This window comes from Podarcis pityusensis, assembly GCF_964106645.2.
Source record: "Podarcis pityusensis genome assembly, chromosome: 10".
In the NCBI taxonomy this organism is placed as follows: Eukaryota; Metazoa; Chordata; class Lepidosauria; order Squamata; family Lacertidae; genus Podarcis; species Podarcis pityusensis.
Window position 1 is genome coordinate 10,591,098 of NC_138035.1, and position 14,300 is coordinate 10,605,397.

At 44.5% G+C, this 14,300-nt stretch overlaps 1 protein-coding gene across 2 annotated transcripts in view; it reads left to right on the plus strand.

Annotated features, from left to right (window-relative positions):
* Positions 1-14,300, plus strand: part of TAF3 (TATA-box binding protein associated factor 3) — a 135,636-nt gene that overhangs the window by 92,368 nt on the left and 28,968 nt on the right. The window contains exons 3-4 of one of the 2 annotated variants that reach the window (XM_081022731.1): positions 2,556-4,354; positions 10,495-10,577. In XM_081022731.1, coding sequence (XP_080878857.1) covers positions 2,556-4,354; positions 10,495-10,577 — 1,882 coding nt within the window. Of the gene's footprint in view, positions 1-2,555; positions 4,355-10,491; positions 10,578-14,300 lie in introns of both variants that reach the window. The other variant, XM_081022730.1, reaches the window with a different exon arrangement.

The window sequence follows — 14,300 nt, forward strand, 5'->3', positions numbered from 1 at the left end:
TAGAGGACTTGTTAATAACTCTTGATGGACTGTCGGAAGGAGGAGCTATTGAATGGTGTTTTTGCTGGTGATCAGAGGTATCTTCTGAAGCGGGCTAGGGGAATCATAGTTCCTTGGGCCCCTTGGAATTTGATGCAGGGAACTAAGCAACGCGGAGGCATTTTTCCAGGCCTGCATTGGGCTGACATCTATAACTTGGAAGCTGTTCCCTATGAATTTGAAATGTTTTTCCAGCACCAACACTCATTCCCCTCTTAATTCATACCATTATAGGGCAAGAAAGCATATTTCATTCCCATAATAGATCAGATAATGATTGAACCAGATTTGAGAAACCTGCAGCACAAAAACTGGCGGTTCAGTCTATTTCTAGCAGGTGCCGACTCAGTCAAGAGTGATTTGCTTTTGCTTTCGCTTTTTTTTAAGAGACAGAAATGTGCATGCCCATCCAAGCAAAACTGAACTGCCTAACACTTTTCTGTTTTTCACAGAAGGCTAAGGCTTTATCCCCGGGCAAAGTCTCCACTCTGGACTGGCTGCTGTAAATCCTCTGGGCCTTGGCAAAAGCCTGACTTGTTAGCTCGTTTTACTTAATTTGTGATGCTGGCACTCATTCATGCTTCAGCCCAGGGCTCTTGACTCAACTCTCCTAAATCGGGGCATTGACACATTTTAGAGGGAAGAAACATCCCCTCCCATAGCCTGAAAGGAAACTCTTCCAAATGAGATTCTTTAAGTTGGATTCAGAATAAAGGAAGACTTTGCACAGTTTCAGAATAATATTTTATTTTATTTTAAAAAAATGTTTGTTAAAATAACAAAATTGCATACTCATTCCTCCTTGCAGCCACCTTCCAAAAACCGAATAATTCTGGGTATTCCTCACTAATGGCATCTACAGGTTGCTTCCATGCTGGAGTTTTTAAAATTCTTGCAATTACTAAGCTTCAAAAGCAGCCTCTTGGTGAAAGAGGATAAATGAGGGCCGTTATATAGTTAAGCGAAAGACGAGTGTGTACTGCACCCACTAAGGTTGCTGAGGTCAAGCCAGACAGACTTTTGTTTTATGAAGTTGGGTAAATGAATATACAGAGGTTATTTAACAGTAGTAGAGCTAGAAAATCATTTTGTGACTGAACCGTTGGTTGTGGCCAACCAAGTGCTACTCAGAGTAAACCTGCTGAAATTAATGGACCTAAATTAATCTCATTCTTTGATTTCAGTTGGTCGAATCTGAATATGACTAACCTGCCTCCCTGGGCTCCTTTGGGAGGAAAGACAGGGTGGGGGGACGTTAAATACAAATCCATGTAGCTACATTGATTTTTAAAAAAGCTACACACCCTGACATAAACAAAAAGTGTCACATATTAAGGGACGTTTGATTCTAGATGACCAGCTATATTTTCTTGCCGCTACATACATAAACGTATATATATATTCTTGTGATTGTATCCCACGCTGATGTTTTGCTCATGCAGCAGACTTTCGTTTGCACTATGGACTGTTCCTCCTACTTTCCCCTGCAGCTTCCTGCACACATGCAAAATCTGTTCTAGACAATTGGGGGATACTCTGGAACAGATATTTAGGGGTGCTTAGGGAGAGAACCCCTGGGAGAGAAACAGGAAATCCTGCTGTGCTAGTGAAAGTCCACTCACACAGCGCTGGATAAAACTCACGGTGGTCAACCTGAGTTGTTTATGTTTTGCTTTTGGTTTATTTGGTCCGCTCTTCCTTCCTTGCTACTTTACACGTAACTTCAGTGAAACTCAGTAAAAATAAGATTTCTGGTTGGTTGGTTGGTTGGTTGGTTGGTTTGAGGAAGGAAATAAGACATTTCTCTTTCTCTGAGGATATATATTTCCTTGGCCCTCTAGCAAAATCCAGCACACCTAGAATTTCTCCTCTGGTTGTGGTATTTTGATCCAAAGAAGCAGACAATCACTTGACGTGGAGGGAGATGCTGCAATTGGCTCCAATTGAAATGGTAGAGGTAATGGATTAAAAAAAATAGCAGTAGAAAAATTGCTTATGGACCACAATTTGAGAATGGATTTCTCTGAAAATATGAAAAAGATACTATATACAGTGGTAGCTCAGGTTACATACGCTTCAGGTTACATACGCTTCAGGTTCCAGACTCCGCTAACCCAGAAATAGTGCTTCAGGTTAAGAACTTTGCTTCAGGATGAGAACAGAAATCACACGGTGGCAGCAGGAGGCCCCATTAGCTAAAGTGGTGCTTCAGGTTAAGAACAGTTTCAGGTTAAGTACGGACCTCTGGAACGAATTAAGTACTTAGCCTGAGGTACCACTGTGTGTGTGTGTGTGTGTGTGTGTGTGTGTGTGTGTATGTGTGTATGAATAAAGTGCTGTTGTGTACTATTTAATCTGTATACTGTATCTGATAAGTGAAATGCTTTGTTTTTGTACATTTCTTAAACCGAGTCATTCAGACCATGTGAGCTTACTTCTTGTGATCTCTTTATAGAAAGTTGTGCCGTTGTCTGAAGTAAGCTAACAACTTTCCCTTTGCTTGTTTCTTGCAACAGAGGAAGAGGAAGAGCAGGTGCCCACTGATGGCGGGACTTCAGCAGAAGCCATGCAAGTACCTTTGGAGGAAGAGGGAGAAATGGAAGAGGAGGAGGCTGTCAACGATGAAAACTACTTGAGCAAGAGGCCATTAGAAAGTCCCGAATCTGAGGAAATGCCTGCCACCAAGCGGCCAAAACTAGCTAGCGTGAAAGGAGATAGTCCAGACGGGACGGTGGAACCGCGTGAGCCTCTTAGTTCCATCAATGCCCAGAAGGTGCCACCCATGCTTTCCCCGGTTTGCGTTCAGGATGGTGCTGATGTGGCTCCTCTCTCTCCAGAACCACCCGTACTGGCTCCCATTGCAAAATCGCAGTTGCCAGTTTCCAAACCGTTGGAGCCGAGAGCGTTTACACCTAAAGCAAAGGTGAAAACGAACTCCCCAGGGCAGAAAACGAAGGCGCCCAAAGTTCCTCCATCACCAGCAGTGGCCGGAAGCCCCATCCGCTCTCCAAAAACTGGACCCAAAGAGAAGAAATCGCCGGGCCGATCCAAGAGCCCCAGAAGTCCTAAGAGTCCAAAGGTTCCGGTTCATGTCCCTCAGGTAGCAGGTAAGCAGGAGACCCCGAGTAGAACGCCCTTGGCAGCGTTAAGTGAAAAGATGGGGAAAGAGAATATCCAAATAAAACAAGGGCCAACCCCCGTTGACCCTGGAAAACCAAACAGTGAGAATCCGGCGAAGAAAGTGGCCGTGCTCGACAAGACAATTGACGATTCCATTGATGCTGTAATTGCTCGTGCTTGTGCTGAACGGGATCCGGACCCATTCGAGTTTTCCTCAGGGTCAGAATCGGAAGGGGATGTTTTCACTAGCCCTAAAAGACTGTCTGTGTCAGAGACTACAACCCCCAAAGCTTCTGTTTCTGCTAACAGCAGCTTAAATAAAGCAGGAAGCACCCCAGTTCCTCCCTCTGGTGGAACGTCAAGCTCAGACATTTCATGGACGATGGATGACTCCATAGATGAGGTCATTCGAAAAGCAAATATGGGTCCTCCTGCCAATTTGCCGGCCAACTTCCCTTATTTCTCATCTCCCTCTGCTTCTCCACCAACTCCAGAGCCTCTGCTCAAAGTTTACGAGGAGAAAACAAAGCTGGCTTCCTCAGTAGAAGTTATGAAGAAGCTGAAGAAAGAGTTGAAGACAAAAATGAAGAAGAAGGAGAAGAGCAAAGACAAGGAGAAGAATAAGGAGAAGAGCAAAGACAAGGAGAAAAACAAAGACAAGGATAAAGACAAAGATGGAGGCAAAGAAGTAAAATTTCCATGGAAGGACTTGATCAGAGATGATGACTTGGATCCGTACAAGTTCAAAATTAAAGACTTTGATGATGAGCCAAAAGTCAAGGTAAAAGATGGCAGCACCAAGAAAGAACGAGAGAAGCATAAAGACAAGAAGAAAGATAAAGGCAAGAAAGATAAAGACAAGAAAGACAAAGAGAAAGTTAAAGAGAAAAATAAAGGCAAGAATAAAACTTCTCCAGTGCCTCTTGTTCTGCCTCCCAAAGGCCTGCCCCTGCCCTTGTTTAGCACCCCGGCGGCCATGAAACTCCCATCGCTGTTGCCGGCCCTCCCGACGATCCTTCCCGAAAAACTCTTTGAGGAGAAGGAGAAGCCCAAAGAAAAGAAGAAGGACAAAAAGGAGAAGAAGAAGAAGAAAGAGAGGGAGAAGGACAAGGAGAAGGAGAAGAAGGAGAAGGAGAAAGAAAAGAAGGAGAGGGAGAAGAAAGAAAAGGAAAAAGAGAAACACAAACACGAAAAAGTAAGCAATTGGTGTCTTTTGTGGTGGGATTCTTTATTGCTCAGCTTCCCACACCATAGCAGAATTATACTGGAGCAACATCTAAATATATGCTTCATAGGGTTCTGAAACAGTAAAATATTTAAACCTAAAAACTGAATTTATCGAAAGGATTTCACAGTAGTAAAATGAGGATAACGGAATCATAGAAGCCTAGAATTGTAGAGTTGGAAGGGACCCGAGGGTCATCTAGTCCAACCCCCTGCGATGCAGGAATCTCAGCTAAAGCATCCATGACAGATGGAAGTTAAGGCTTTGTTCTCCCTCCACTGTCGGAGACAGTATGACTTCAAATACCAGTTACTTGGAATCACAAAAGTGTCTTCAGGTCCTGCTTGCAGGCTTCCCATGGACATTTGGTTGGCTAGCTGGACTAGATGGGCCTTTGGCCAGATACAGCAGGGCTTCTGTTTATGTTGGTCTTTTAATTATGAAAGTTAACAGATCCCTAAATCCAAACCTTTCCTGCAGTTTTCACCTTTACCCTACCCTAAGTCTTCTCTTCTTTTAAAATTTGAGCACGTTCAAGTTAATGCACCTGTACTATTCAGATAGGGCAGGCACATCCAAAGTCCGTTTTGGAGACCTAATCCAGCCCACCAGTCGGTTTAATCTGGCCCCTGTGGCAGTTTATTTCCTGGGGTAAAATCCAAAAAACACCTCAACAGCATTGGTTGGCCCTCACTTCATCAAATCTGGCCCTCTTTGAAAAAAGTTTGGACACTCCTAATATAGGGGGACTGTATCAGTTTCCAAAGCATTACTTCAGGTTACATACACAGGAAAGCTTGCAGTCTAAAAATGAATAGGACAACAGGGATGTTGGAGGCAAGGGTGAAATGGAAATTTTCTTTATGACTGACCTCGTGTCTTTACTGGTCCAGCACTACATCTTTGTTCTGTCTGCCAATTTCCTAAATAAATCAGCTCTATGTACATCTAGCTGCTATTTTTCACTGGCATTAGATTGCTCCCTTCTCTATATAACAACAGCAGCAGCAGCAGCAGCAACAACAACAACAACATTTATATGTTGCCCATCTGAGTGGGTTGCCCCTGCCACTCTGGGCGGCTCCAAACAAAACATTAAAAACACAGTAAAACATCAACCATTAAAAACTTCCAATCAAGGCTGCCTTCAGATGTCTTCTAAAAGTGAAATAGTTGTTTATCTCCTTGACATCTGATGGGAGAGTATTCCACAGGGTGGGTGCCACTACTGAGAAGGCCCTCTGCCTCGTTCCCTGTAGCTGTTTGTCTTGCAGTGAGGGAACTGCCAGAAGGTCCTTGGAGCTGGATCTCAGTGTCTGGGCTGGACGATGGGGCTGGAGATTCTCCTTCAGGTTTACTGGGCTGAGGCCGTTTAGGGCTTTAAAGGTCAGCACCAACACTTTGAATTGTGCTCAGAAACGTACTGGGAGCCATTGTAGATCGTTTAGGACCAGTAACTAGTAACTGCTCCCAATCACCAGGCTAGCTGCCACATTTAAAAGTGAAACAAAACTCAGTAGAAGTTCTCTTGGCCATGCAGGATTAGGAGAGGGGATGGGGCTACCTCACTAGCAGTAAACAATGGTTTAGCATTGCATGTAAACCAGGCTGCCAATACTGATGGCTGTTGGCTCCCCATAGCCCAACCATCTGCAGCGAGGGCTGAATTGGAGATACATTGGTGAGAGGCATCTGCGTTGTCTCGGTTAATCTTGTCCCCGGTTTCAGAGAGGCAGCAGTCCTCCTCTCTGAGAAAAGAGGAGGTCCTGGGGAAAGAACAGGCTTAGGCAAAGGAAGTTTGTCTCAACTCAAAGATACATAGTCTGCTTGGGAGGAGGTGCGTGACAGGGTAGTATCCTTAGTGGGGAAATCGGGTCATTTGGGTTTTGGCAACTGTGTGTGCATCTTTTCCAACCTTCCCCTTTTTCTATCCACCCCTTTGCCTCTTCACTCTCTCTCTCTTTACTTCCCTTTTTATTTTCTTCTATTTAGCTTGCAAGCTTTGGGGTAAGAAATGGCGCTTTAAATCCCCTAAGTAGGGAATTATACTTACCCAGTGGAAAACCACGTATAAATAAATACGTATGGATGACAATAGTTTTTGAATAACTAATCATAGCCACAGCCTTTCACAATACAGGGCGTGGGGTGGAATTATACTAAAACCATAGCATGCAAACAAACTCAAAAATAATTCCCGTGAATGTAGTTTTCCACCCCATTCCATAACTGGTTCTTGTCTAGGTTTTGTCTCCTGGTTTTTTAGAATTCGGTGTAACATTAGGAATATAATGGAACAATACCACCTATTAAAAGACTATTCTTCATAGCCCTAAAATATATTGTATTATAGGGAAAGCTATATAAGCTCGGGCAGATTACATTGACAAAGCTTCCTGTTACCTTGGTGAAAAGTCCCTGTCAAAAGATAAACTTTAAAGCCAGGCTGCATGAAAGAGTCCCTGGATAGAATTAAAATTTAAACTGATCTAGACAGATAAGCTTAAAAAAAAAAAAAGTCGAAAAAGTCCACCTCTTTGCTGCAAGTCAGGATTTTGAAAATAAATTTCCCCCCTTTTAAATCTCTTGAGTGATTTTCATTTTTTGCAAGGCCGCTCTGCTGGTGTCCTGGAAAAACGGAGAGTTTGAGCTTTATCAGTTGGTGCCCTGAGGTATGTGGCAAAGAAGCTAAATCCTTGAAGATTAGCAAAAAAAGAGGGGGGCAAATGCAGCACATGGCAATAAGGGGCTTATATGACTACTAGTATTAGTTCAGGTGAAAGAAGTATTGCTTATACATAAAACTGGACAAATCCACTGACAATGTATTTTTAGTTAGCTACAAAGGAGTCTTATATTGCTGGACTTTACTTCTTTGGTGATTTGGGAAGCTTAGTAATCCACTGTAAATGCTCTTCTGCTGGCCCGAATTTCCAGTATTACTCCAGAATTGCAGCTCTTTAATTTTTAACCAATGAAAGCTCATGTTCCCTTAACATCCACCTTTTCCGTAACATCCACCTTTTCCTGCTTCTCTTGTATTTGCACGCATCTATTCTCTCTCACACAGACATACGGAGGTTCTTCTAACCTCCTGGTTTCCTGTTAAATGCAAAGACTCAGGTTACCATTTGGAACCTTTCCGGATTGTAAACAGTTGGACAAAAATTAGGAGACCCAAAAGTTAACCCTATAAGTAAGCAAGCTTTTGGGTGGGTCTCCATACTTGAAAACCAGTCATGGGGGGGGGGGATCAAAACATGATTTCTGTTAAGATTTCTTTTCTGATTAGATAAAATGTCTGCTGCAACTGATGCTGACACTTGAAAATTTATTCCTTAAACAGTGTTTTTCCTAGAGTTGTTTATACAGTGGCATCTTTGGTGGCAACAAGCAGTAGGCTGTATTTAAGGTGCAAACTAAACAGCACACTGTCACACAATTTTCTGCCTCTTCCATTTTACTAGAACGTTACCCCCAGAAGCTGAATAGCAGGTCCTGAAGTCTCAATCGGATGTATTTCACCATTGTGTAGCTTAGTCACAAGAACTGGTGACAGCTGCCAGCTTAGATAGTTTCTAATAAAGTTGGCGAATTCATGTAAGGCAGGTGTATCGATGGTTGGCTGTATTTCTGTGCCACTTCCATTCAAGCAAATCCCAAAGTGGCCTACAAACCATTCACCTCACACTGCAATATCACAGTTGACAGCACACGACTTACACAATTGGCAAATCATCACAAAAACAATTATTGATAATTATAATCTATAAAACAGTGCTAACAAAACAGCAGCTCAAAAGCTAAACATGATTACATTATTAAACGGCCTCGTCTCCACCCCCGTCGTTCTGCCCGAACATTGAGGTCCAGCTACGAGAGCCTTCTGTTAATTCCCTCACTGCAAGAAGCGAAGTTACAGGAAACCAGGCAGAGGGCCTTCTCGGTAGTGGCACCCGCCCTGTGGAACGCCCTCCCATCAGATGTCAAGGAGTTAAATAACTATCTGACTTTCAGAAGACATTTGAAGGCAGCCCTGTTTAGTGAAGTTTTTAATGTTTGATGTTTTGCCGTGTTTTAATGTTCTGTTAGGAGCTGCCCAGAGTGACTGGGAAACCCAACCAGATGGGTGGGGTACAAACAAACAATAAGTACATTCACACACGCAAACATTAGCTCAGTAATAATTCGCTCTACTCAGTCTATCAAGATACACAGCCAGTATATAAGGGACGCGGTGGCGCTGTGGGTTAAACCACAGAGCCTAGGGCTTGCGGATCAGAAGGTCGGCGGTTCGAATCCCCGCAACGGGGTAAGCTCCTGTTGCTCTGTCCCAGCTCCTGCCAACCTAGCAGTTCGAAAGCACGTCAAAGTGCAAGTAGATTAATAGGTACCGCTCCAGCGGAAAGGTAAACGGCGTTTCTGTGCGCTGCTCTGGTTCGCCAGAAGCGGCTTAGTCATGCTGGCCACATGACCCGGAAGCTGTATGCCAGCTCCCTCGGCCAATAAAGCGAGATGAGCGCTGCAGCCCCAGAGTCAGCCGCGACTGGACCTTAATGGTCAGGGGTCCCTTTACCCTTTACCTTTAACCAAAGGAAAGACTACCAACAGAATGGAACTATAACAAGTGCCTGGTCTCCAAGACACATAGGCATGTGTTCATGGACAGCGGTCCTACTCCCATCCAGGGTGGTGTCCCCCCAAATCCTGCTGTCACCGAGAGATTGGATATAAGCACCACACACCCCTTTCCTTTGGGCTCCCTATGAACAGTAGCAACCTGAAACAACAAACAATGATATTAGCTTTGGGAGCCAAATGGAACTTCCCAATACAGTATATCTCTGAATGCCAGTTGCTTGGAACAAAACAGAATAGGAAGACCCCCGTCTTTACTCCTTGTTTGGAAGCGCACAAGTGCCTTGGGTTGGCTGTTAATGAAACAGAACACCGGAACAGATTGTCTTTGCTCTCAGCCCAACAAGACAACTCCTGTATGCGTGTTTGCCAGCTCCTGTTATATAGCACATTGAATAAATGACAACAGACAATGACGTACAAGCCTAGCCTGCTTTGTGAGTGTCTGCGCTGAATCATAAAGCCAAAGACTGGAGAGGAAGGTGATTAATGGTGTTTATTAGGGCACCTTGCTGATTCATCCACTGGCTCTCGGCCAATTAACTTCGAATACATTTTTGCAAAATATCAGTGCCTCCTGAGGATTCTTAAGGAAAGGGACAGTTTTAAATGCAAATACATAAAAAACTGAGACGGGGAAAACTACCACTTGTTAGTAGAAGGAAAAACCCTATTTATCTATCATCTCTCTATCTATCTATCTATCTATCTATCCATCCATCTATCTTAGAAATATAGCATATGAGGTTTTCTATTGTAGAAGAACACACCAGAGCCAGAATGACTTCAACATGGAAACAAGTTCAAGGTCCATCAGCACTCCTAGGCCTATTGTATTTATTTCAGATGTGCTTTAGCTTTAATCTACTACTTAGAATACTTCCAAGGTTTTCCTTTGACTGCCTTTGCCTTCTGAAGTTAGGTAGGAGGTGACCAGAGAGGGCCTTTTTAGTTGTGGCACCCAGTATGTGGAATGACCTCCCCAGGAGGGCTCAGCCAAATCCATCTTCCTTTTGACACCAGATGACCTTTATATTTGGCTTCATCACCTGCATTGAAGGGGGTTGGACTGGATGACCCTTGGGGACCCTTCCAGCTCTACACTTCTATGATTCTAAGAAGACTCTGATTCCTGGTCCTTGGCGCCATTTAGGTTTCATTTCAAACCAAGCTTTTGGACGCCAGGTACCCTGGGGATGGCACTGTCTGTCCATTTACACAGCGCAATGTCATACAAAGACAGCACAGTTTTAAAAATTCCAGGTGAATATCACACTAAACCATACTGTCACGAGGAGTAAATGCAAAATCTGCCACGTAGCCTTTTCTCATTTTAACCAGAATCTGTTCCGTGGCCAAGTTACGTGCATCCTTTCCCATAAAATAATTTCCTGCAGTGTCCCACTGTCAGTGTTACATTTCTCTTTAGGAGATGCAGCCCATTTAACAGTTAAATGTTTTCCCTTTAGCAGATGAAAGTGGAACCTGTTGTTCCTGCACCGTCTCCCGTGATTCCGAGGCTGACACTGAGAGTGGGGGCTGGTCAGGACAAGATGTAAGTATAAAGTAAACCCCATTTGATAAAATCTTGGTGGTGGGTGGGCTGGGTGCAGTGCCATCCCATTTGTTTATTTCCTCCTCCTGGCAAATCCTGTTTAATGAACTATTCCCCGATTTCTAATGAATATATTGCCTAGACAAACGTGCATGCTAATTGGCTTCCGTCATGATTTTAAATGTTTAATTTTGAAACCAAATAGAACCTTTATACTATTCAGGGGTAAGGGACGCAGGTGGTGCTGTGAGTTAAACCACAGAGCCTAGGACTTGCCGATCAGAAGGTCGGCGGTTCGAATCCCCGAGACGGGGTGAGCTCCTGTTGCTCGGTCCCTACTACTGCCAACCTAGCAGTTCAAAAGCACGTCAAAGTGCAAGTAGATAAATAGCGGGAAGGTAAACGGCGTTTCCATGCACTGCTCTGGTTCACCAGAAGCGGCTTAGTCATGCTCGCCACATGACCCAGAAGCTGTACGCCGGCTCCCTCGGCCAATAAAGCGAGGTGAGCGCTGCAACCCCAGTGTCGGCCACGACTGGACCTAATGGTCAGGGGTCCCTTTAGCTTTACCTTACTATTCAGGGGTGCCATCTCCGGTCATACAACCTGCGTGCATAAATTCAGGGCTTCTGTTTGTTTCTCCCTGTACTCAGACAAGGACACTAAGGAAGAGCTGTTATTTGAAAGACTAGGTGCGCAAGTGTTTTCTAGAAATGAGGTCTGGTGGTGCAGCCTTCCTTTGTGAGAGGGAAAGGAAATGTCTATGACATTGTTGGGGAGTTTCCAGCCCATCAGCCTAGTTAGGTTTTCCAGGCCATTTGGAGTAAATCCTGCCCCACTCCCAGTGGCCTGACTTCCTATATGACGTCCGGTGCGAGAAAGTTCAAGATCCCACAAAAAAATGAAAGCCACAGCTAAAAGCAAGAAGCTTCTGGAGCAAATCCAAGGTGCACCCTCAGTTCTTCCTTTGCAACTGTCTTGTTTTTATATTCTGCATAATGCACCCTTGTCCTTGTGTTGTAGAAAGAGGAGTATCCAAATTCTACATGCCTCCCTTGCACCACATTCACACTATCGCGTACGGGGTTTGTTGTTGTTGCTACTTAGAAATGGAATTATCCCCACAGTCGCACTGCACTGTGTTTCCAAAGGGCAGCACGGCTGCAGGGACAACCTTCCCTCCCTCCTCAATTCCAGGTTTGATAGGAACGCGTTCAAGTCGGTGAGGGGCACACTTACCATGGTAAGGGGAGTTGTGCCTCGCTCCTGTCAGCAATCGTGGTGTAGCATTCTGCACCAACTGCAGCTTCCAGATCATGCGCGAGGGAAGCCCCACATGGAGTGCATTGCAGTAATCCAGTCTTGAAGTAACCAACACATGAATTACAGTGGTACCTCGGGTTACATACGCTTCAGGTTACAGACTCTGGTAACCCAGAAATAGTACCTCGGGTTAAGAACTTTGCTTCAGGATGAGAACAGAAATCGTGCAGCGGCAGCAGGAGGCCCCATTAGCTAAAGTGGTGCTTCAGGTTAAGAACAGTTTCAGGTTAAGAACGGACCTCCGGAACGAATTAAGTACTTAACCAGAGGTACCACTTTACTGTGGCAAGATTTTCCCAGGAATGGCCATAGCTGTTGAACCATTCGCAGTTGGTAAAAGGCCTTTGTAGCCACTGAGGTTACCTGAGCATCCCCAAACTGTGAACCTTTTCCTTCAGGGCAAGTACAACCCCATCCAGGGTTGGCAGCTGTCCCAATTTCTCGGACACAGGAACTATTCACCCACAGTGCCTCCATCTTGCCAGGGTTCAAGATCAGCTTGTTGAGAACAAACTCCCTAAGGTAGCCTTGCTTCCAGCTCAGGCCTTTTAAGGCAATAACCACCATGATGTGTAGAATTAACCTCTTGGTTTCTGTGCCTTTTTGTATCTTGTGTTTTTGTATCAGTATTTACAGAGCATCTTTCAACTTTGCCATTTCATTAGTATCTATGTGGGGAGGAGGGAACCTAAATGATGTAGAAACGTCTCTTTTTTAAAAGAAAAAAAAAAGCTGAAAAGAAGCAGGTTGATTTGAGGGATTTATGCACGCTGCCAGAAGGATGGAATTGGAAATTCTTTGCACCAAATAAGCAGAGCAACATCACTGTGGCTCTGCATCCCTCAGACTGTTTCTATTAAGGTCTGTCAATCCTGTCTTACAGAGCCTTTCTGTACAGATAAGAACATAGCTTGCTTTTTCGGTATTTGGTCGTCTCTGCTTAGACAAACAGCCAGCAAGAGATGGAGATTGCTAATTTCTAACATTTATTTAAAATGTCCATCTAAATTCCTGGCTTTGCTTCATCTAAATGGGTGCTTTGGTGCCCAGAGCAGGAGTCTCTGTTTTCACCCGCTTCTGCAATTCCCCCCCCCCCCATATTTGCCAATTGCCTATTTAAGTCTGCGCTTCTTAGTTCTCCTTCCTTCTGTGTCCTCTAGCCCCTCTTCCCTCCTTCATCTTGGAGGTGAGGTCAGTAACTTGCTCTCACAGGCGTGGAATTACTATAAGTCTCCCTGCCCCTTCCTTTCCTGGTCACTTATTTCAGATCACATGTGATTCTTTCTCAGGAGCACCTATGTACTTGGCTATTTTTCTGTGGTATGAAAGAGATAACAAGTGTTTCCGGACAGCTTAGAATTGGGAACCTTAAGGTCTGACTTCTCCAGTTCTTCGACCTGAACCTGTTGTTGTTTAGTCGTTTAGTCGTGTCCGACTCTTCATGACCCCATGGACCAGAGCATGCCAGGCACTTCTGTCTTCCACTGCCTCCCGCAGTTTGGTCAAACTCATGCTGGTAGCTTCGCGAACACTATCCAACCATCTCATCCTCTGTCGTCCCCTTCTCCTTGTGCCTTCAATCTTTCCCAACATCAGGGTCTTTTCCAGGGAGTCTTCTCTTCTCATGAGGAGTATTGGAGCCTCAGCTTCAGGATCTCTCCTTCCAGTGAGCACTCAGGGCTGATTTCCTTAAGAATGGAGAGGTTTGATCTTCTCGCAGTCCATGGGACTCTCATGAGTCTCCTCCAACACCATAGTTCAAAAGCATCAATTCTTCGGCGATCAGCCTTCTTTATAGTCCAGCTTTCACTTCCATACATCACTACTGGGAAAACCATAGCTTTTACTATACGGACCTTTGTTGGCAAGGTGATGTCTCTACTTTTTAAGATGCTGTCTAGGTTTGTCATTGCAGGTTCACCTGAACCTGTCATTGCAGGTTCACCTGAACCTGCTCGTGTCTTAAGATAATCATCAGAGGTGGATAGTGACTGGGGGGAAAGTCTCTAGAACTCCACCCTCAAGATACTGACCCAAACCAAAGATCTCTTTGACCACCAGGTGGACATTATCCCTGTCCTCAGACTTTTTTGATCTTGTGGTATGCTAGTCTGTTGTCTCCCGAGCTGCTAAATTGTATGGTTCCTGTTTTATTGTTTATGGATTTATTTATTTTTAAAATTGCTCTCGTAAGCCACTCTTGTTCAGATTGAACACGGCTGGATCAGGCCAAAGGCCCATCTGGTCTAGCTTTTTTTCTCACAGTGACCAACCAGATCCCTATGGGAACCTGAGCTCAGCAGTGCTCTCCCTACTTGAGATTCCCAACAAGGTGCCAAGAGATTTCTAATAACGCACGCTGCTTTTGGGCAGTTAACCTTCAGCATGTCTGAGAGTGGG